At 44.2% G+C, this 22,028-nt stretch overlaps 3 protein-coding genes across 13 annotated transcripts in view; 1 reads left to right on the forward strand and 2 right to left on the reverse strand.

Annotated features, from left to right (window-relative positions):
- DLG2 (discs large MAGUK scaffold protein 2) overlaps nucleotides 1-6,062 on the reverse strand; it is an 891,570-nt gene extending 885,508 nt beyond the window's left edge. For 9 of the 10 annotated variants that reach the window (XM_053385478.1, XM_053385484.1, XM_053385477.1 and 6 more), the window contains exons 1-2: nucleotides 5,794-6,062; nucleotides 485-1,525 (exon numbers count right to left, since the gene is read on the reverse strand). In XM_053385478.1, the coding sequence (XP_053241453.1) occupies nucleotides 485-503 (19 nt within the window). In that variant the 5' untranslated portion in view covers nucleotides 504-1,525; nucleotides 5,794-6,062. The remainder of the gene's footprint in view (nucleotides 1-484; nucleotides 1,526-5,793) is intronic. The other variant, XM_053385482.1, reaches the window with a different exon arrangement.
- LOC128412507 (transmembrane protein 126A-like) lies at nucleotides 6,050-11,797 on the forward strand. 2 transcript variants are annotated; one of them, XM_053385507.1, is made up of 6 exons: nucleotides 6,050-6,306; nucleotides 6,636-6,687; nucleotides 8,436-8,561; nucleotides 9,578-9,771; nucleotides 10,665-10,779; nucleotides 11,582-11,797. In XM_053385507.1, the coding sequence occupies exons 3-6, from the start codon at nucleotides 8,452-8,454 to the stop codon at nucleotides 11,790-11,792; spliced, it is 630 nt and encodes a 209-aa protein (XP_053241482.1). In that variant the 5' UTR covers nucleotides 6,050-6,306; nucleotides 6,636-6,687; nucleotides 8,436-8,451; the 3' UTR covers nucleotides 11,793-11,797. The 2 variants fall into 2 exon arrangements, with proteins under 2 accessions (XP_053241482.1, XP_053241481.1); XM_053385506.1 differs by lacking the exon at nucleotides 6,636-6,687 and having other exon boundaries at nucleotides 6,197-6,306.
- A 4,755-nt stretch (nucleotides 11,798-16,552) lies between these two features.
- CREBZF (CREB/ATF bZIP transcription factor) lies at nucleotides 16,553-21,112 on the reverse strand. The gene is made up of 3 exons (XM_053385508.1): nucleotides 19,928-21,112; nucleotides 19,176-19,254; nucleotides 16,553-17,821 (listed from the first exon to the last, which is right to left on the reverse strand). The coding sequence occupies exons 1-2, from the start codon at nucleotides 20,854-20,856 to the stop codon at nucleotides 19,206-19,208; spliced, it is 978 nt and encodes a 325-aa protein (XP_053241483.1). The 5' UTR covers nucleotides 20,857-21,112; the 3' UTR covers nucleotides 16,553-17,821; nucleotides 19,176-19,205.
- Between the last annotated feature and the right edge of the window lie 916 nt (nucleotides 21,113-22,028).

The raw sequence follows: 22,028 nt of genomic DNA on the forward strand, positions 1-22,028 counted from the left end.
GTGTACCATTAAATACTGATTTGAATTACTATTTTTTTAAAAAAATATATCAAGTCTCACTTAGAAGCTATTCCATAAACCCTAAGCCCACAAATTTACTTCAGAGAAATTCTATTTATTTATTTTTATAAAAAAATGTTTACTGTTGCAGTTCTGGTATGTACAAGATTACAGGGTTTCTCATTCCTATACACCACCCACAGCCACCCTGGTACTACATAAACTACAAAGGCTTGTGAGAAACCAGCATTTGAGATCCAAATGTGTCCTAGCAGATTTTAAAACATTCCAGTTGAAGTAAAGAATCCTTTTGCATGAAAAACAAAATGCATGAAATGCTTCTCTTTCACCTCTCCACAGAAAAACAAACAAACAACAATTTCATTCTCCCATTCAAATGCTTTTAATGTAAAACTGCATGTATGAGAAATCCAGCTTGTTTAAAAGATAAGACAAAAATGAGATAGGAAGCTTCATAGCCCACCTTTCTTCTTGACTGGCATTCTCGCTGTTATTTCTGGCACTGGACGCAAACACTTATTTACCGGTATCAACAGAGTCCCGCTGGGATTGACTTGTAAGGTCAGAAGTCTGCCATCCAATTCAAAACACACAGTTCAGCTTTGGAACAAAGCTCTACATCTTCATCTCCCACAATGGCACTCACAGTTTTTGTCCAGTTAAAAACTTCCAACACAACCCATGGAAACAGCAAGGAAGAAAAAAGTTTAAGAGAATTTTTGCCAGAGCACTTGTCAAAATCTGTAAAATATTTCCCAATCTATAAAAATATACAAGAGAAAACACTCGTCAGCCTACAAAATTGTATAAGATTCTCTCTTATGACAGAATAGGGGCTTTTTTTTTAAGAAGTTAAGTGAATGTAGGAAATACAATTAAGGCACAGTCCAAGTCTTGGCAGTCCAAATGATCCACTTCAACACATTCCAGCATCACCCAGGTTTAAAACCAGTTCTCAAATAATCCAAATAAACGTCCGAGGAAGACAGAAGAGCTTGAAAGGGACCTTTTTTGCTGCAATCACAGGTGACTTTTGCCAGTTAGCTACAGCACTGGATGCACACAATGGTCTTCTGCGTATTAGGAGAGGAAAAAACCTCCCAGGTTTCATTCGGTTACCAAACAGCAGTCACTTTCATTTTTATTTTCTCCACCCAGCCTTCTGGCCTTTAATGTCCCTCTGATCTTTGCTTGTATTAAGCCCAAGAGGATTGAAAGCAATCCCTCAGCATGGAATTATTAAAGTGACAGTGCTATTCACAGGGCAGGCTGGTGGAGCAGACTGTTGTGCACAGGAGTCATTGACTGCTTGCCATTTCACTCTTTGCTCAGCAGCAGCTGCCTAATGAGAGAGGAGCAAGGTTGTGGCAGAGCTTCTCCAAATGCTATGCAGAGATGTTGGAATATTAACAAAGCAGGCCATGAAGTCAGTCGGAGGTTCTCCCATTTGCTGGTGCAGCTGGCTGGCCTCACCATAACCTCCTATTTTCCTTCTTTTTTCCCCCTGCAAATGGGAAAAAAAAATGCAATTGACAGTTTTTCCCTTCCAAAACATTGAAAATAAAGGATTAAGGGGGGAATTAGTCTCCAAATATTACACTTTATACATGTGAAGCACAATGGTACATCTTACATGTAACCCTGTACTGCATCTTCAAAGGGTGAAAATGGTGCAATGGGGTTATTTTCCACTGCTTTTGAATTGCTTTCAAGCAGACTCGCATCTTCCTATCATTCTCCTATCACTTAACAGATATTTGTTTCCCAATAATAAGACCTATTCTCATATTCTGATAGTTTGGCTCTTTATAATTAAAATGAAAGGTTGGCTTAAGAGGAACTTCAAACGGCACAAAAAATGTTTGTGGGAAGAACACTGGGGTGAACATTAAGAGGAACAAAGGAGGAGAAAAGTGTGAATTTAGAATAAAGTTTTAGAGGCATCTGCTAAATGGAGTAGTGGTAAAGAGCATCCATCATATATGGATTCTGAGGGAGTAGTGCTCAAGAAAGATCTTTAAAGTTAGTGGGAGAGGGGCAAATCCTACTGTACAGTGCAGAAATGGAAGGATTAGAGTAATAAACTAAGTGCAGACACTTAAAGTAGCCTTCTATTTAACCACTTGCCTGGTAGGTGACCAGGAATTCCATGCAGGTGAGTTAGCTGGCTGCTAGAAGAGGGACTGACTGCTTCATCCCTCCACCACCAGCCCATTTCCTCCCCAACCCCCTGCCTAAGAGACTAACAGCACATAACATATTTCCATGATGGCTGTGAAGGAGGGGGCACAGGCAGTACTACAAGCTAGTAAAACATTTTTCAGGCCAGTAACCTTTGGGGGGCTTGTTTACAAGGCTGACTTTAGGAAGCCAAGTAAAATAAATTAAGGTTTGAGGAAGGCTGTTTAGAAGAAGTGGACAGCATGGTTTCAAGTGAAATTCTGTGCAAGCGGAGAGGAGGTGACTGATGGGGTGTGACAAGAGTGGAGTCAATGTCCATATGAAAGCTTAACTTGAGAAGGAAAACATAAAGGAGATAGGAATTGAGAACACTGTACATTAAAACAGCAGGGAAGTAATCAGGGTTTGGAAGCAGAAAATGTTAAGAGGGAAATATAAAGAAGGTAGAATCAGAGCTAGCAGAAGAGGGTGAATGAGAGTGACTGGGACAAGTTACTAGTTGATGGCATTCAGAAAATTAGGATTCAGAGTTGTGGAGAACAGGGTAGAGATGCATGTGAAGAAGAGTGTGCAAGGAGCTGAGTCACTGAAGGACCAAAGACCAGGAAGCAAGCTCAGCAGAGTGCTACTTGTGAAACAAGGTAGTATAGGAAGTTAACTGTAGCAACAGAACAGAGTCACACAATGAAGTTGGGTTGCAGCTGTGGCTGTAAAATAGCAGCAAATGTGCATGCAGGTGGGTCAGTGTTTATCTATGAGAACACCTAGGCAGATATTAAACCATTGGGGTTTTCAGCATAGGAGCAGGGTTGAGGAACTGGACCAGCATTAAGAAAGTAGTTAGATAATTCTGTGAAAAAGCACAAGGGTGTAGTAAAGATGCATTATGTATTTGATGTGGAACAGCTGTGTAGAGAATTGTGTAGTGAAGGAATAAAAAAATAGGATCAGAAGGGTACACTGCATTCAGGCAGAGAGGGTGATGCTGGATTTGATGACTACATGGAGACCTGAGTCCTTAAGTGAGGAGTAGAATCATCAGATATGCAAGCTTGAGGGGGACTGTCACCATTGTAGAAACATGGAAGGTTTGAGAATGTGGGAAAGGGGATCAGTGGCCAAGGAGACTGAATGCAGGAGCAGAGGGCTACATGAAGCAGTACTCTGTGTTTCCACGGAGCGAAGGAACATGAAAGGATTAGATAAGTGGGTCATGTACAAGGATCTGAAGGGATATTGGATAAACAGAGTATAAAGGCAAGATGTGCCCAATGGTGTGAGGTTGCAAAAAATAAAAAGGTTATGTAGGAAATATGGTAGCTGTGTCAGTATAACTACAAGCGTTGTGGGAAGAATCTGAGTGGTTGTGAAAGACAACATGAAACAGTATCAAATGTACACAAGTGGCCAAAGTGGGTTTCAGGGAAATATTTTTTTTTAAAGGGTCAGAAATGCAGGTGAGGGACAGAGGTAGGTGTTGCATGAAGTGATAGCTAACTGCACGCATACAAAGGGAATTTAAATTGTTATAGTATAAAGGTCTGCAGGTGCCAGACCCCTGAATGTTGCCATCTGCCTCTTCCCTTCAGTTGCAAAAGCAGAGTGGGGAAAGAGTGGCTGCTGTTCGCAGCAAGGCATGAGCCAGCAAGGTGGACTGCGAAAAGAGCTAGTGACAGGGCAGAAAACCCGTAAGAAGATGGGATGGGACTAGTGCAGCATTCGAAATTCCCACTGTTCTAGGCGCATTTTGCAACAGGGAATTTCATTAATGTGAACAGTTTCTGAACTCTGGGCGCAGTACTGCGCCTAAGATTTCAGATTAAAACTTGCCACTGCTGGAAGAAAATGAGGCCTCCCCACTTCCAGCCACTCTCAGAAGACTGGAGAAGGGAACCTCATAAGAATATTAGAGGACCAGGCAGGGGAAGTATGGCTTTTTGTTTGTTTTTTGCAGTCTTCAGATGAGGACTAGACAATGTGAAAAATGAATTTAAGATTTTAGCTGCAGTTCATTCATTTTCAGCTTTGTATTTTTATATTAAAAAGTGTGCCTACACACTCTGTTGCAGCACCTATAACCTGGGTTTAAGGTGTCATTTAGTTTTCATATCTCAGTTTCTAACACTGGACCAGTGGCCAGGCAAGGTTCACCATGCGTGGGGTGGTTCTAGGAGATAAATGAAATGACCAGGGTCAGTAACTGCTGCTGGGGCTGGTGATCACTTTACAAGGCAGACTAGTTAGTGTACTAATGGTGGCAGAGAGTGGAGCAAGCAGAAAACAGAGGCAGGGCCTGATGAAAGTTTTTTGGGGGTGGGGGAAGAGACCAATGTGAGGTGGCCAGAAACTGAGAAGAGAAGACAATTCCACAGGGGCAGTTAGTTAACCTTTGACTCTAGACTTAATAGCCTCAACCAACCATATTTACATAGTGGTATGTACTACTTACAAGATGCCTTAGTTAAGCCAACCTTGCTGTGTTTGCTCCCTTCCCCTTGTTCACTAAGGGGAAGGGGCTGGACATCTCTCCCAAAGTCCTCCCCTGACAGCACCAGCGAGAAAGACCCCAATGAGGCACAGAAATTTTGTGGGGAACGGAATGGATAAATAAATAAAAAGGGAGATAATTTTGTTGTAAGGTGGGCTAATGGGGTGGGGGCAACCAGAGGATGTTACGTGATGGTGGGAAGTATTGGGTTGCTTTTTTAACGCGGGTGCTTGGGATAGGAGTGGTGGGAAAAGGGTGAGGGAGGCTTGTGATTGGGGGGGGAGAGCTGGGGTGGTCCCACAAGCAAGAAGCACCCTCTTGCCTGACAGGAGCAAGCATGGGGCTGCTGGAATGTGGGAAGCCCCACCTCCTCCACACACACCCCAATTCACACAATCTCTGTCCAGCAAGGGCTGTCCTGTGTGACCAAGACACCCACTTGCAATCATAGAATTTGTAGAGTTGGAAAGGGACCCCAAGGGTCATCCAGTCCAACCCCATGCCACGCAGGAATCTCAACACACCATCCTCCATCCAAGGCCCTGCTTAGCTTTGCAAATGAGAGCCATACTGGGCAACCTGAGTGTCCTGGTCCCCCATACTGTATATGGGGACAACACACTCAGGTTGCCCAGTACAGTGTGTGTGTGTGTGTGTGTGTGTGTGTGTATTCGGACTCCAGAGCCTCATGTGAAGGGTCGTGATGGGGGTAATCTCCATATACATATTCACACGCACATGCACTCCTGTCTGGCATGGGGTGCCCTGAGTAACCCCATAAGAGCCACAATGGGGATCCTGAGTAAAAAAAAACCCTACATGTTGCTGGACTCCAGGGACTCGTGGGGTGGCTTGTGATGATTTGGGGGGGGTCAACACACGCATGCACACATACACCCCTGTTTGTGCCCCCCCATCCTCCCCACACACCACTCATAAGAGCCAGTGAGGAACCTGTGTGCCCTCCCCCACCCCCGTCGTCGCGCGGCTCCCGCCTCCCATCAGCCCTCGCGGCGGGCGGCCAACCCCCTCAGGTAACTGGCTACCTGGCCGGGCGGCCACAGGTTCCCACCCGGACCCCGCCGAGGCCGCCTTCGCCCCACCTGCTGCCCCTCCTCGCCGCCGCCGCCTGGGTCGCCTTATGGCCGCGCGGGCTGCTGCGCCCCCATCGAGGGCTCCTCTGTGAGGGAGGCGGCCTGCTCGCTGCTGCTGCTCCTCTTCCGCCGCGGCCGCCGCCTCAGCCGCGTTTCCATGGAGCGGCCGTTACCGCGCCCGCCGCCGCCGCTCCTCCTCCATCTCCCGCCCTCCCTCCGTCCCTTAGCAACGCGGGCGGGGAGCCCCTCCCTGACCAGCGTGAGGAACGACGGGCCGCTCGGCCAATCCGGAGGCAGGCCCCTCCCCCGGCTCCGCGAGCAGGCGAGGGGCCAATCGGAGCCCAGCCGAGGGTCGTTTGGGGGGGGGACGTCACGTGATCGCCCAAGATGGCGGCCCCCGCGGCAAGGGCGTGCGCCTTGCTAGTGCGGTAGCCGAAAGTCGCCTTTATTTTTTTAACCAGAGGCGGACGCCGCGGCAGCGGAATAAGTTTTTTAACGGCTTGCAGAGCTCTAGGGCTGGAGGTGAGTTTTCCCCGGCGGGTATGTTTGCATGGAGGAAAGCGGCGCTCAAGGTCACGCTGGACGTCAAATGTGGGGCGACTATGGAATTTGGTGGGTTTGAGGTTACGGGGTGGTGGTAGGGGCAGGGGCGAAACTAGGCTCTGTTTCACCCGGGTCAGTAACCCAGCTTGGCACACACAGGCTGGGAGCCTCAGTAGCGCCCCTCTGGAGGCTTTCCCTGGGGCAACGTCACCCGTCCCCGGTAGTTGCGGCTCTCAGTGGGACCTCCCTGATGAGGCTGTTTCCCTTTGTTTAAAAGCCTTATTCCTTTGGGGCTTATGTCCCTGCAGGCGTGTATAGAATTGCAATCATTTATGGGTGTGGCTTTTCCGCTGCTTTGTGGTAAGTGAAAATTAGTACAGTGGTACCTCGGGTTAAGAACTTAATTTGTTCTGGAGGTCTGTTCTTAACCTGAAGCACCACTTTAGCTAATGGGGCCTCCTGCTGTCGCTGTGCCGCCGCTGCACGATTTCTTTTCTCATCCTGAAGCAAATGTTCTTAACCAGAGGTAATATTTCTGGGTTAGCGGAGTCTGTAACCTGAAGCGTATGTAACCTGAAGCATATGTAACCCAAGGTACCACTGTATATAGTGAGCATAGTATGTTTTTTTTTTAAAATTTTTAAAGTACTGTTGTTGGCATCTGTCAGGCTTGGAAGACAGTGGAGGAGTGCGCCTTCAGGGGTGAAGTCAAAAGGTTGGAGAGTTACAGCGCCTGTTGTGGCTGAAGAGATTGATAAGGGGGAAGACATGATGCATTACTGCTGCAGCACAACTGGACACCTTAATCTGCCCCAGGGGCAACAAAACATGTCTCTCCTATATCAGTCTCTACAGCAACAGCAGGTGCTGCAGCCTTCCAGCAGCTTGACTACACCCCCAAAGGCTCATCCCTGAGACAGATGGAGGGCAGCAACAAATACGTATAGCAGTTAACAGCAGTGACTGTTAATGAAATACGAATAAAATATCCAAATGTAATTGAGGGCAGGAGGGTTGATTACGTCTCTTTAGAAGAAATGTGAATTTAGGAATTTTTCTTAGTAGCATGATGACACAATGCATGACCTTGTAAAGGGAAGGACTAAAGAAGTATGAAGACTGGCTCAATTCTTAACTGTTCCCATTGCCTGGAAAAAGTGGGGGTTTCAGGGTGTAAATAGAGTTAGAAACGGATGGAAAATGTTGGAGTTATCACTTGTACAGGCAACATATTTATGTGCATGCAGTTGATATGCAACCATGCATGCGCAGATTGCAGTGACCCGGAAGGAGGCGGAAGGTGTAGTGGGGTTATGCGCACTACAGTCATGCTCAGTGACTTGGAACATAACCCCAGTGCGAATCAGGGATTGCCTGTATAGCTGAAAGCAACAGGATACAATTGAGGACTTCATACATGCCCTCTAGTAACTCCATTGTGTGCGTCAGATTTAACCCTGAACTGTGTGCCAGATTACTTACTGTATCCCATCAAACTAAACTGGAACAACCTTACTAACCAAGCCAGTGTCAAATATGTTAGATCAATGGACTTCTCCCATTTTTAATCTGATATAAGGAGTGGGGGCATGCATGCATACACAAATTAGGACTAAGGGAATTTATGCTTTGTGTCTTTGGGGAGTTTTTGTGTGTGTTAAGTGGCAGCGGCGGCAGCCTGCTCCACGCGCAATAAATGGACCATCCGCTTCCTCCCCACCAGCTCTAAGGCGGGCTGAGTGGGAGGAGGCAGACAGGCTAGAGGCCCAGCAGTGCACCCCACCCCTGTGGTTACAGTATTTTTCCCCTATATCTAATTGCTACATTCCATGTATAAGATGACCCATGGTTTTACACTTTCAAAAATTGGGGGGGGGGGGGACTCGTCTTATACACTGAAAAATACTGTATTCTGTTTCTTGGACAGTAGAATGCAAGAGTTGACATAATGTGGGCATCTGCTGGCTTCTCGGCTGTAAATTTCACAAACCATTATGCCTGGGTCATTAAATATGTTTTTCTTTCAATCATATTGCTGGTGTGTCTGATGTACATACATACATACATACTTATTTTTGTAATCAGCACCATTTCGTTTTCTTTCCCAGTGCTCCAGGAACTAAGATGGCAGGAGAGTTTATCGAACCTACTTCAGAAAAAAAAGTTCATATTGCAAGTAGAGACATATCTGAAATCCTGAAAGAAAGGTTTAAGCGGCTTTCAGCAGCAGATCAGTGAGTGGCCTTCGCAAATTTAAAAATATTTTAAAGTGGGGTTGTTTTTTGCTGTTCCCATTTTCAAAGCATTGAAAAATTTACCTTGTTCTACATGGTGCAAGTAGTTTGTGAAGAATGGAACCCACGTGATACCGTACAAAATACCACATGGAAGCCTATGCCAAGTCTCTGGTTTCCTCCATTCACAAAAATAGGGAATGCTATTTTACCTGACTAGCAGGATTAGCAAGATAAACGTTAAGGACAATGTTGGATGTTGAAACCAATGTGACTTGAAATGACACTTTTAGTGTTTTATTTAGTTTAACTTTTAATTGCATCCTTCAACTTAAAAGACAGGTCCCAGGACTTCAGAAAATGTATTTAGTATTGTCAGTTGAAATAACTGAAGACCACACATTGCTTTTTATATATGATTCCATCATGTATAAAACATAAAACCCTCTTGCTATTTAGAAAGGTAAAAACATTTGTAAAACCTTTCTCCAAGAGAACAGCAAAATCTTCAAACCAGTTTTGAGGATCTGCTAGGGTTCTTGCCAGTGACTATGGTTGTCCTTAGAAGCTGAAGTGATGTATTTACTATGGTCCCTCCTGCTGCTCCTTCTATAGCTGCTCATATGCTTGCATCCTCTACCGGGGCCTCAAGAGTACTGGACAACTGTTCATTCTAAGCGTAGATCTGGCAATCCTATGGACACTTGGAATAGTTCTCCAATTAACAAGAGGGCTTATAGCTCAATAGGTAGAATTGCAATCCTAAGTATTTTGTTGCAGCTGTGAAAATCATTGTCCCGTTTTAATACTGCAAGTGGTTGTATCTGTCTGCCCTAATAGGACATAGCAACATACTGGTAGCACTGAGGGATATACCCCAAGAATACAGTATTTGTCTGGTTTCAGAAATGTGCTTCTTTGCACAGCACACAAGGATACAACTCTCCTAATGCACCATGTTTGTACATGCACAGCTATTAGCAATTGTTGAAATGTTTTTTCCTTTTCTTCCACAGGAGTTTTTTTCAAAGTGGATCCATGTTCCTTGCTTTAAATGGAAGTCTCTGCGGCTTAGTAGCAAATAGCTTGTTTAGGCGTGTCCTGAATATAACCCAAGCTCGTATCGTATCTGCTCTGCCCATGGCTGTTTTACCGTTCATTTCAACTGTGGCCACTTATGAGTGTTTGATTAATCGGCCTTTAATGGAAGGTAAGTTATCTGCATTCAAAGCGAACTGTAACCTTTGAAATGTCTGTGCTGGGAAGGATGTATTAGCCACACTGGCACAAGGTTACCTACCCACAAGACAAGAGGCTATTTGCATTACTCCCCAGATATGTAGGGCTATGGAAACTTGTTCCTTTAGCTCTTTGTATTACTCTTCTTGAGAAAATAAAATGAGCTTAAGGTGCAGGTGAGGTGGGGGGTGCCCCACCCACTGATGGTATGCAAGACCTCACAGCTGGAAGAGTACCAGTTCTTTAAAACAGTAATAATACAGTGTGGTGTTTCAGCGCCTTATCTGCAATTTGGTGTTACTGTTGTTTCTATACTTTTCCAAAGCATTCCAAAAGAAACTCACTATATAGATGTAGGTGATTGTTTTTGGCATCCAACATGGGGAGTCTTCTTGCATTCAAAAATATTGTCTTAGTCCCCTTTGAGTGTAAACTGCAGGATAATGCTGTTAAAATTACTTCCAAATACTCAACCTTCCATCTTGTCCAGTTAGCAACAGTGATGATTCTGGATCATGTCACTGTCCATATTTTGGTGGAGAGTAGTCCATAGTGCTAGAACGCCCAATGCATTGGCTTCTCTTTTCAAGGCACACTTCGGTCCCTCTTGTGGCATATATTTAGGGAATCTCAGGAATATTTTGCAGCAATACTTTTATGACAGGTGCTATTGAAATCTGAGCATCTTATCAGCCTAACAAAGTCTAATCAAAATTAGGAAAGCAGATTTTAAGATGCTGTGATGCAAGCCTGCAATAGGGATGCTGTCAATACATCACTTAATTCTCATAATGCTATTTGTCTGCAAATTTATGTCAGACTTAGAAGAGTTTTCCAGCTTACCTGTCTTATTTCATTTTTCAGGTGATCTAAATTGTGCAACTTGCGCCTGGATCAGAGGTGGTTTAATTGGAGGAGTAATAGGTTGGTTCTACCCCATTTTCCTAGCTCTACCTTTGAATGCAGCTCTTGCAACAAGGTACGATTTTAATCCTCTATTGTAAACTCAGCTCTTACATGTGCAGTTTTGGAAAATCCATTGCATTGCTGGCAAGGGATGGAGGGGGGTGCTACCAGTGTTGGGACCATGAGCTGTTCACCCTTACATGGGAAATCCCTAAAATGGAATTTCAGTTTAAAATGCACATTGTTTTTCCACACCAAACTTCAGTTTTCTAGGATTACCTAAACTGATTTCCAAGTATAGCTTCCCCTCCATCACTCTCTTCAGACATCCATTGTCTGGGTTAATCTGCTTGAATCACAAGCACTTGCTATTGCTCTTTCATTCCTGACCACCACCCGAAAGGGAAATTTGAATAATGGACCAACAACAAAGTCAGCATCATTAGCTTGTGCCTAATGAAGTGTTTTCTGGCAACAATATAGAGCCACTAGTCTGTAGAACACCTTTCTGCGCCTTTTGTGGCATCATGTAAATTGGTCCCCTTTCACATGTTGTGGCTGCATTTAATTAACACATCTTTTGTCTGTATATAGAATTTGCTCAGTTTTTGCTTCACTTTTAGTATAATTTTATGAGGTAGTACACAGAAAGAGATGCAGTGTCTAGTATACAATTTGGTAAGAGTGGGCTAGCACCTATTTTGAAAGCCTAATCTTAAGACAACTGACAAAGAGACTTTATTTACTTTCTTTGTTAACTAAAGAGAGCTTGTAAACTGCTGCTCCATCAGATAACTTTCTTAATAAAGGCTGAATTTAACAGTAGCCTAGTGTTTGCAATTGTCAAGCTAATTCTTATTTCCACCCCACCCCAGGTATTTAACAACTCCCATGCCAGGCCAAGAAAACATGCTGCGCTATTGGATGATGGTTTGCAAACCCGTTTACAAAAAGATGAAATTTGCTGCAATCCTTCAAATTGCATTTGGAGCATACCTGACCTCAAAAAGTCATGAAATATACATTAAAATGCTGCAGTTGCCCCAGCCTGGAGAAGACCCTGAAGAAATAAAAGATAAAATTTGAATTTATGCAATCATTACTTATTTGGTTTTTCTTTATGTAAATCATCCTGCTAGTGTTTTGTTTTGTTTTTTTTAAAGTAGCTCTTAGCATATTGAGCAAGCCTTGGGACCTAATGGTGAAGGGCCAGTACTTTTGCTTGTGCTTTTTTTCCTCCTCCTTTTTTTTCTTTTTGGTATGGGGGATAGGTGGAAAGTAATACCCTGTGACGAAGGAGACCAGTATACTTTGAAGACACCTTTGTGGTGACAGTGGACAGAGGTTTCCCTCTTGCTCACAGAATTGTGGAGTTGGAAGGGAGCATGAGGATCATCTAGTCCAAACTTCTGCAATGCAGGGAATCCTACCGTATGTAATACCATGGATGTGAGCAGCTGGTGTGTCTTGCTTTTACCTTTTCTTTTTTTAAAAAGAGTAGCTTCCATTAACGGGTGAGAGAACAACGCATCAAGGCCATCTTCCAGGAAGGTTTTCCAAGGAGTGGCTGACAAAGCAGCAGCCTGCAGAGCACTGAAAAGCTCTGGGGTTTCATTTTTGAGATGTTTGAGAAGTTGTTTTAAACTGTTTTAAATACTGTATTGTGTTTTATTGTTGTAACCCGCTTGGGCACCGCTTAAGTAAATAAAGAACAACATTCCCTAGAGCTCTTCAGTGCCCTGCAGGTTGCTTACCTGACCATATTCCTCTGGAAGGGAAGGAAGAGATCTTGATTGTGCATCATTTAACACCCAGTGTACAACAAGCTCCTGCTAACCTCCCTGTTGTACTGTCTTAAGGATTAGCAGATCTGGACAATTCCCATGATGGACGCCACCAGAATAAAAGGAAAACTGCTTGGCCTATGGCAAGTGGTATTTACGACCCCCTACTTGCAGTGGCCCATGTTTGTTCCTGCTGACAGTTAAATGTTTTAATCTATCTTGCTAAAATATTTTTTATTCAAGGCAGTTCAACATAATAAAATGTGTAAGGTAAATATTTCTATTTCTACATTCTTCTCACTTCTCATCACAGCATGGATTATGTGAATTAAATATCATTTTCTAGAACACAGAACACACCAATCTGAACACATTACTCAAGGCAGAAGGACCTCTGTTTAAACAAATGCATTTTCCATTCTTATAGACCATGCTACTACAAAATTGCTATATATTATATTCAAAAGGTTTATAATCAACTTTGAGAATGTGCTTGAGAGAGACAGAGAATGTGTATATGTATGGCAGCAGCATCTAAGCTATAAAATGACTGTCAGTCCTCACCCTGGTTCCATATGAGTTGCAAACTGGTCTTAACATGCTAGTAACTCTGGCTGGGCAGGGATTCTTCCCTGCTCAAGTAATCCAAGAACCCAGCTCCCGAACAAGTGGGAATTCAACTTTGCATCATCAGGTATAAGAATTTGAACTTTACACCCTTGCGTAAACCACCTCGGGTTGAAGAAGCAAACATGAACATTCCTTCTCATAATTTATGTCTAAATGGACAAATGTTCAGTAGTGTAAAGGTGTTTGCTTTCGTTTTTTAACTGACATGGAGTATGTCCCCAACAAACCTTTTAGCAATTTTGGGAACAAGACAGATACATCCTATCTACTGTTTTTCAAATTGGATACTAAAAACCAGATAAACCTTACCTAACATTTTGCAAGTAAATGTTTTGATGCAGTCCAAAAATGTCACACAAAAGATTTCTATTTTTGGTTAAATGGTAGCAGATGGAAACAGTATTCATTTTGTTGGATGCCAATGTGAGACATGGCTCTCCACAATTACTTTGATGCCATCTGTCCAGGAAGTTATAAGGTGCAGAATAATTTCCCCCCACGATACTACTAAGCTGTTTAAAAGAAAAAATAAGCAAGAAAGGTTAATTTGCGGTATTAAGATGCACACACATTTACATCACATTTTCTAAGTGAGATACTAAAAAAAGGCCTTATTTTCCCAACGGTGGTATAGTGCAGGCCAAAAAAGAATGACAATGTTCAAAAGCTGGTGTATTTGAAGTCTTATTTTCCTATCAGCTTCTACCTGATACTAAGACAAGTCAACCACTGGTAATACAGTGGTACCTTTGGCTACGAATTTAATTCGTTCCGGAGGTCCATTCTTAAGCTGAAACCGTTCTTATCCTGAGGCGCGCATTCGCTAATGGGGCCTCCCACTCTGTTCGCATCCTGGGGCAAAGTTTGCAACCAGGAGCAGCTACTTCCGGGTTAGCAGAGCTTGTAACCAGAGGTACCACTGTACTAGATAAAATTTGAGCTACACTGGTACCTCCAATTGCACACGGAACAGCGAAACCCAGAAAAATACGGGTTTGCCGTGTGCGTAACCCGTAGGATACACAACCAGAGATGTGCATATCCAGAGGTACCACTGTACAGTGGTGCCTCCGGTTACAAACGCGATTGGTTCCAGAGGCCCGGCTGTATCCCAAAAATTTCATATCGAGGACCGCGTCTGTGCAAGTGCGAGCAGCAAACTCACTTCCGGGTCTGCTGCGTTTGCAACCCGAAGTTTACGTTACCCAAAGGTAACATAACCCGAGGGTCCACTGTATTTCCTTCTTGGAAAATCAGCTTTTCATGCAGGAATTCCTAGCTTCACTTTTCAGCATCTCAATGAAGGAATGTGAACAATCCAGGTCTGAAACCCTGTCTGGCAATGTTGGCAATCCTTAGCTAGATGGACCAAAGGCCTCAATCAGTGTAAGTCACTTTCCTGTGTCCCATAAACTGATTCAGCACAACATTATTCAAGTTATAGGCAAAAACTATAAATCATGCTTCTGATTATAGGCTGAATTGTAATTTATCATTTCAGCAATACCTAGTTGTTTAAGTGCTTTATTCATTCAACATTCCAAACAAGGTGACAACAGTTTCTGACTGAATGCCTCAGGTGCATGTAACATCTGTGCAACTCACTAGGTCACAACTATCTGGCCAGAAGGCTCTAACTGAAGGCACCACTAGTGGTGAAATTATTACTTTTTATAGTAAGGGTCATGCCAGATAATCATTTTAACACTTCCCCTCATGACAAGGGGAATTATTAAGATTTCAATACTTTCCTTCAGCAGTCTTTAAAATTTAGTTATACAGTATCCAAGAAAATATTTAAAAACAAGTCTTAAACTCAAGGTGTTTACAGACCCAATCACTGCTGTTTTGCTTTAAGCTGGAAGTAGAATGGCAACTATGTTTCCAGAGTCCCATATATATATATATAGATATGGGATATATAGATAAGGTAAAGGTAAAGGTACCCCTGCCCGTACGGGCCAGTGTTGACAGACTCTGGGGTTGTGCGCCCATCTCACTCAAGCCAGCGCTGTCCGGAGACACTTCCGGGTCACGTGGCCAGCGTGACAAAGCTGCATCTGGCTAGCCAGCGCAGCACACGGAACGCCGTTTACCTTCCCGCTGGTAAGCGGTCCCTATTTATCTACTTGCACCCGGGGGTGCTTTTGAACTGCTAGGTTGGCAGGCGCTGGGACCGAGCAGCGGGAGCGCACCCCGCCGCGGGGATTCGAACCGCCGACCATGCGATCGGCAAGTCCTAGGCGCTGAGGCTTTTACCCACAGCGCCACCCGCGTCCCTGGGATATATAGATATATAAATACATTCTATAATGGTAATGAATAGGAGGATGCTCCATTGCTGTCTGGAAAATTAATTCGTAGATAGGAGCTGATATCTAAGAGGGAGATGGCTGGAGCAAAGTCTGTTCAGGCCCTCACCAGTCTGCATTAAAGAACATACTCTAAACAGAAAACTTGAGGACATTTTGCTTAAGCCATCAATAGCTCCTTGGAGAAAAGGTGGATGAGTAGATGAGTCTATTGAACTTTATGGCAGAGCACCAATTGGGCCTTACACTAGTCTTCTTGCGAACAGAATTATTTTATCACCAACTTGCTCTCAATAATTTATTCTTGGAAAAAGAGAACAGCCAGCAAAAGCTGGTTAACCAGCTCCCAGTGCAATCGTAACATGTTCCCAGCACAGCAATGCATAATTTTTTAACAGCCGACATTAACGTAAAAATAGCATTGAGTGCTGAATAGCAAACAGTAAGCAATCTACAGCAGCTTACTTTTTCCGGCTGTTCAAATGTTATTAATGCCTAATCTATTATTGTTTGCACACACATAATGGTAAAACAAGTGGTTTTGACTGTATTTTACTATACATTATTATACTTATTTGTTTATAAAAGTACATAACACCCTACTGCAAAACATCAGGGTCGTCACAACATTAAAATATTTTAAAGCAATCATGAAAGTGTCTGGCTACTCAAGGGATATTTTAAAGAACTGCGTAGGTTTGCTGACATAAGTATTTAAATGACTCTTGGAAAGCACAAAGTGAGGATGCTTTTTGGACACAATTATCTTCTATGTGCAGAGCTAAATGTAATGTGACCTCTTAATGACCTGAGCAAGAGGATGTGAATCAAATACATGGCAAGTGATTTTCTACATTACTGCAAACTCTAGTTAATAACCCTAAATCAGCAACTCTTAACATAGCCAGTGTATCACTGATCATATATAGAAAATGCTCTGAACAGCAGCATTAATCCAACCCCAGCTACAGCAAGAAATGAGCTGCATAAACCACAATGCTGCTTTGATATCACACCAACTATTTTCCAACTATGTCACACCAACCAACATTTAAAAAGCCATTCAATGAAATTAAAATTTTATAATGTAAGATTTAAAAAAATCCTTTGAGCCTGTAACTGGAAGATCAACACATTTTTTTTATTAGGACACTGTGTTCTCATAGGTATGACACAACTAGTTACACAGAAACATTCACACATATTTCAAGTACTATTATTCAAGGCTTCAATTTCAAGAAAATATTCAACAATACTCAACCGATTAGCAAGAAAAAAAAGGTTTGCAATTTTATTTGGCTTCAACATGCTTCAATAGGCACTAAAATCCCTGCAGTCATATTTTTGAGATTTTTGCTAAGCAAGTGTGTCATTTGCCTTGTTGAAAAACAAGCAGCCACTCCCTTTGTATACAGATGCAACAGCTTATTCTTCAAGGGGCAATGACACACAAGGTGGATCAACTACTCAGAATGTATTTTATCTAACAAAGTATTTCAATAATACAAAATTAAAAGAGAGAATGTCTGCTTTCACAGAAATACATTAACAAAAATGTCTATTGTGAAAAGCAATTGTAAAAATGCATCAACTTCAGAAACTATGCAGCACAGTGACAGCCAATTGTGGCCTGTCAACTGGAAAGGTACTAGCAACAAAAAGGAGGGGATGTTGACCCTAGCTTTTGAAAAACAGCAGCACTAGGTCATAAGGAGCATTGATGGGACTGTATATAATGTACTGCTCCCATTATAAACACAGAATGCTGAATAAGAGTATAATTTAAAATTGATTAGTATACAATTTCATGTGTTATGCTCCCATGCCATCAAGCATGGGTTATGAATAGCTAGAGGACTTTCCAAGATTGCACTCATTTACAGCAACTGGTATATGGGGACTAACCGAAGATATGTACCAGTATATAGATTTGTCCTGCGTTGGGCTGCAACTTCCCCCAGGAAAGGGATGCCAGCCACTCTGTATTGTTCAGAGATAGGCAGATAAATACACCTGGACTACAGATGTAACCCAAAACATGAACAGCCATATAAATGAATTTATAGTTCAGGCGAGGCTCATGGTCTCTGCTATGCCGAAAGGATGTACTTCAAATAATTTAGACAATTGACTGAGAATAAGGAGGAAATTGATGTAGGAGAACAAGTGCTTTTTCACACCGTTACTTTTCACATTAGTATTATACTCATTTTCTTGATAGACTGTATTATTCAAAACATTCACATAATTTTGCAGTGTTGTTTTAAAGTAAAATGCTGCAAAAGCCCTGTTACCTTTCCCCCTTTTTAATCATACTACCTTTTAAAATAAAGCAGGAAGTGTGCCAGCAGCTGGTCCCGTCTCTTCTGCCCCATGACAGCTGTATCCACTTCAGCATAAAGAAAAACAAGGATGCTAAATACACATATACTTCATTAAACAGTGAGGTTTCACAAAGAATTGTATCTCCTTGTACTCAAATTAACTCCTGATTCTGATAAATGATTATGTGTTTTAACAGGAAGTATTCCACACAAATACCAAGAGAACAAAAATAATATGGAGAAGCCTCCTTTAGGAGGCATACTTTTCCCAAATTTAACATTCTTTGTGGAACCCCACTTTACATTTTCACACCCCTTATTTCCCCAATTTACAGAAATTAAAGTATTAACCATTTTAATACAACAGAAAAAGTTGAAGGTGTTTGACAACAAAAACTTTTCCTAAACCCTAGACATGGACAGTTGCAGGAACACTATGAAGATGAACATTTGTTCACCTATTTTTTTTCTCCTTAGGAACACATCAGATTGATATGCCAATTTCATTTTACTACAACAATTTAAGAGACCTGTATGTGCCTTAATCATGAAAACTAATTCCACTGGGCTGTGATAGAAGACTTAATTTTTGGGAATAAATAAGTGTTTAGTAATATTCGTGCAGTGCAGTCTTCGAACTGTACGTAACAGTGCAAAGGGTCAGTATGGTTGAGCACTCCTGCTTGCAAAATTACTGTTCTCATTTACATTCTTAGATTAGTAAGATAGAAAGTACCCAACTATGTCAGGATCTTGGTACTTTTATTTGGACATGTCCTACCCCTAGCCAACATGGGAAGATAATAGTGAGGAGTTTGGGAGTTTAAGCATAGATGCAATAGTAAGAAGCAGCCTTTCTCAACCTTGAGTTCTCAGATGTTGGACTACCACTCCCATCATCCCTACCTGCTGCCCCTGCTAGCTATGGATGATGGGAGTTGCAGTCCAACAACAAATGAGGACCCAAGGTTGGGAAAGGCTGAGTTAGAGCCTTATTTCACTGGTGAAATCCAACATCAAAGATGAATGTATGGGGCTTATTTGTACCTTAAAAAGTTCACCATCTTAATTAGTAGACTGATTTTAATCCCCCTTTCTCCACATTCAAATGTATGGCCAAGCATACATTTAAGCAGACCTGTTTTTGAAAACTTCACCTACTCTGTAAAAACTCTGCATAAAATAACATCTGTCCTGATAAAGCCTTTCCAAAAATAATGAATGACTGGAAAAGGCTGTGCAGCTTGACTAACCATTAAATTGCAAGTTGCTCAATCAGGATCAACTGATTCTACAAAATGTCTCCAGGGCTTCTGAACTCTTCTAAAGACTGGTCTAGATCAAGTAATAAGAAACCCCAGAGTAAGCATCAATGCAAAGTTGTCTGATACCACATTATGGGAATATAGGGATCCTTACCAGGTTGCGAGGTGGAAAGCGACTGTTCTTTTAACCCCTACACAACGGAGCCTGGCAGGGCAACCACCTAAAAGAGAAACTGTCAGAGAAGTTTAATAGTAATGTATAACAGATGCGATATAATTTCACATGCATGTTTTTAAACTACCTGCTGCACGGTATTACTATTCTGCTCTTAAGTCTGTCCAGTGAGGAGGTCAACGTTTACAATTCCCAGAAATGCAGGCTAGATTTTTATCTGCCAGAGCATTATTTTTACTGGCAACCAACACCAGGTGCCACCATTTCAGGCAATCATTTTTGTCTTTCTTTTTTTAAAAAAACAAAACCACCTGGCAGTCTCGAACTGTGCCACCTGCGTGCCATTGTGAGATATGTCCTGACCATTGTGTGCCTTTAAAAAAACGGGTCCTCTGTTTACAACACGGCCAAACAGGCACCCCGGCATCGATCCGTCCTGTTCACACGCCCACGAAGGTCTGCGCTTTTTATTTTTTAAACTCTCTGCTACGGAAGGGAAGGAACATGCCAGTTTTCTGACTACACCCCCCGTTTGTGCGCTGCGCGTTTGTTTATGTCTGCTTGCTGAGGCTTGCTTTCCTCCCTCTCTCTTCCGCTCTGTCCTCTGACTGCCTCCTCCACTATAAAGCACACACCCCCTGGGCGATCGCGGGCAGGCACCCCGAGACAAAAAAAAAATGTTATGTTCTGTGTAGTTAGGAGCGAAGAAGAAGCGGAATACTTGACCCTACATTTTGGAGGCGAGGGTAGAGTAGGAGTAGGAGTCGGCGGTGGAGGGAGGCGAGGCGGCCGCCGCCCCCAAAGCAGAGCCCACCGCCGCCCGCCGGGCGCAAGCCGAGCAGAACTCCACCGAAACCTGGTCGCGATCCACGTGCAGGCAGATGCCGCCGGCGCTGGGGGAAGCCGCCCTCTTGCGCTCGCCTCCCTCGGGCACCACCGGCAGGGCGTAGTCGTGGTCGCCGCTGGCCTCGTAGGCCGGCCTGGCCTCCAGCACGGCGGCCGCCGCCGCCCCGTCCTCGACCAGGCCGCTGCTGCTGATGCGGAGCCCCACTCTGCCGTCGCCGGCCAAGCGGCTGAGGAGCCTCCCCAGGGCGCTCTGGTTGGCCAGCACGGCGCGCAGGTAGCTGGTCTCCCTCTCCAGGTCGCGCAGGCGCCGGCACAGGCCGCGGTTGCGGTCGCGGAGGCCGCGGTTCTCGGCCGCCAGACCTTGCAGGCGGCTCTCCAGGCCCATCACGTACTGCTTCTTCCGCTGGCGGTTCAGGCGAGCCGCGGCCGCGGCCTTCAGGCGGCTGCTCCCCGCTGGCCGCGCGGGGCGACGGCCCTGCTGAGGCCTCTGCTGCTGCTGCTGCTGCTTCGGCTGCTCCTCCTCAGTCTCCGCGCAGGCTCGCTCCGGGCTCGACAACCAGCCCGGCCGGTTCTCGGTCGCCACCACCGCCGCCTCCAGCCAGTCGTCCAGCTCCAGCTCCAGGCCCGCCGGGAAGAGCGGCTCGGCGCCACCCGCCTCCTCGAGGGAAGAAGAATCGTCGCTGTCCTCGCGGCGCGGCGGCGCGGCTTCATCGCCCGCCTCGGCCCGGCTGCCGCTCCTGGCGTGAGGAGGCCCTTTGCTCGGGGATGGGCAGGCCGACGAACTGGCCAGCAGCTGGGCCAGGCTGTGGCGCATAATGGCGGCGGCGGGCGGGCGGGCAGGCCCGAGCTACCGCCGCAACCGCCGCCTCGGTCCCAGCCCTCCCCGCCGCCTGAATCAGCTCCGGCTGGGCCCGCCTGGGCTGCTGCGTTTCCGCCTCAGCGGGAAAGCGCGGCTTCTTCTCCCCCCGCTCGCCTTCCGCGCCTGTGAGGGAAGATGAGGAAGCTAGCCCGCCTCGCGACTCCGCCGGGCCGTTAATGGCGGAGAAGGCGGGCCCGGGCGGTTGGCGCCTGCGCACTGGCTAGAAGGCGCTCCCTCGAGGGGCAGAAAATGGCGGAGGCGGCACCTTCCTCCTCGCCCCCCCCCCCGTTTACCTCAGAGCGGGAGCTTTAAAGGCGAGGGGATTCTGCACAGGGCTGGGTCTTGTAAATGACGGGCCTTGTTTATGCTCGCTTGTATTTAGCCATTATTATTATTATTATTTTATTTTATACCTCGCTTTATAGGGCGGTATATAAAGTCAATTAATAATAATAATATTTTTGTACCCCTCCTCCCCCCCCCCGCGGGACTCATTTTTTTCATTTATTTATTGCATATCTACATGCAACATTTCCTTTCAAGCTCTAGGTGGCATGCAGATACCCTTTCACATTTCTCCCATAAAAAAGAGACATCCTATTCTTCTATTATTACTACTATTATTATTATTATTACTACTACTACTATTTAAAGGGCTGCCAAACGTCCAGAATTTTTCAGGCATTGCCGGAAAACAGTGTCCAGATTGGGGGGCGGGATAATAACCGCTGAATGTCAGGTACAATCCAGATGTATGGCAGCCCATGTCGGAAGTCTAGATTTTGGCAAATTTCCTTAAAAATAGCTGAAAGACTTCATTTTCTTTTTTTTTAGATTTTGCAGAAAAGAAAAGAAACCTCAACTTCAACTTTGGCAAAAAAACACACCTCAACAACAACAACAAAAAAGTTCAATTACCAATTTATATTTATATACCTGTTGCTTGTAATCATTTGCTTCTTGGTCCTTACCAACTCCATCCAGTAGTATGCCCAATTGATGCCACTGCAATTATTATTTTTATTAATTATTATATTTATTAGTCGCTTCTTTTTGCCATGGCGACTGGAAAAAAAATACATCCAAAAAATACATAACTCAATCTCAGCAACCTAAGAATGGTCGCC

This window comes from Podarcis raffonei, chromosome 4, assembly GCF_027172205.1.
Source record: "Podarcis raffonei isolate rPodRaf1 chromosome 4, rPodRaf1.pri, whole genome shotgun sequence".
Lineage (NCBI taxonomy): Eukaryota > Metazoa > Chordata > Lepidosauria > Squamata > Lacertidae > Podarcis > Podarcis raffonei.

Bases quoted from the DNA above. Each gene is read 5' to 3' on its own strand.
- CREBZF (XM_053385508.1), bottom strand. From the start codon at position 20,856: ATGCGCCACAGCCTGGCCCAGCTGCTGGCCAGTTCGTCGGCCTGCCCA. The intron at 19,255-19,927 runs GTAGGGTCAAGT...CTTCTCTGACAG, and splicing joins TCTACCCTCGCCTCCAAAAT to TTTCTCTTTTAGGTGGTTGC.
- LOC128412507 (XM_053385507.1), top strand. From the start codon at position 8,452: ATGGCAGGAGAGTTTATCGAACCTACTTCAGAAAAAAAAGTTCATATT. The intron at 8,562-9,577 runs GTGAGTGGCCTT...TTTCTTCCACAG, and splicing joins CGGCTTTCAGCAGCAGATCA to GAGTTTTTTTCAAAGTGGAT. The intron at 9,772-10,664 runs GTAAGTTATCTG...TTCATTTTTCAG, and splicing joins TAATCGGCCTTTAATGGAAG to GTGATCTAAATTGTGCAACT.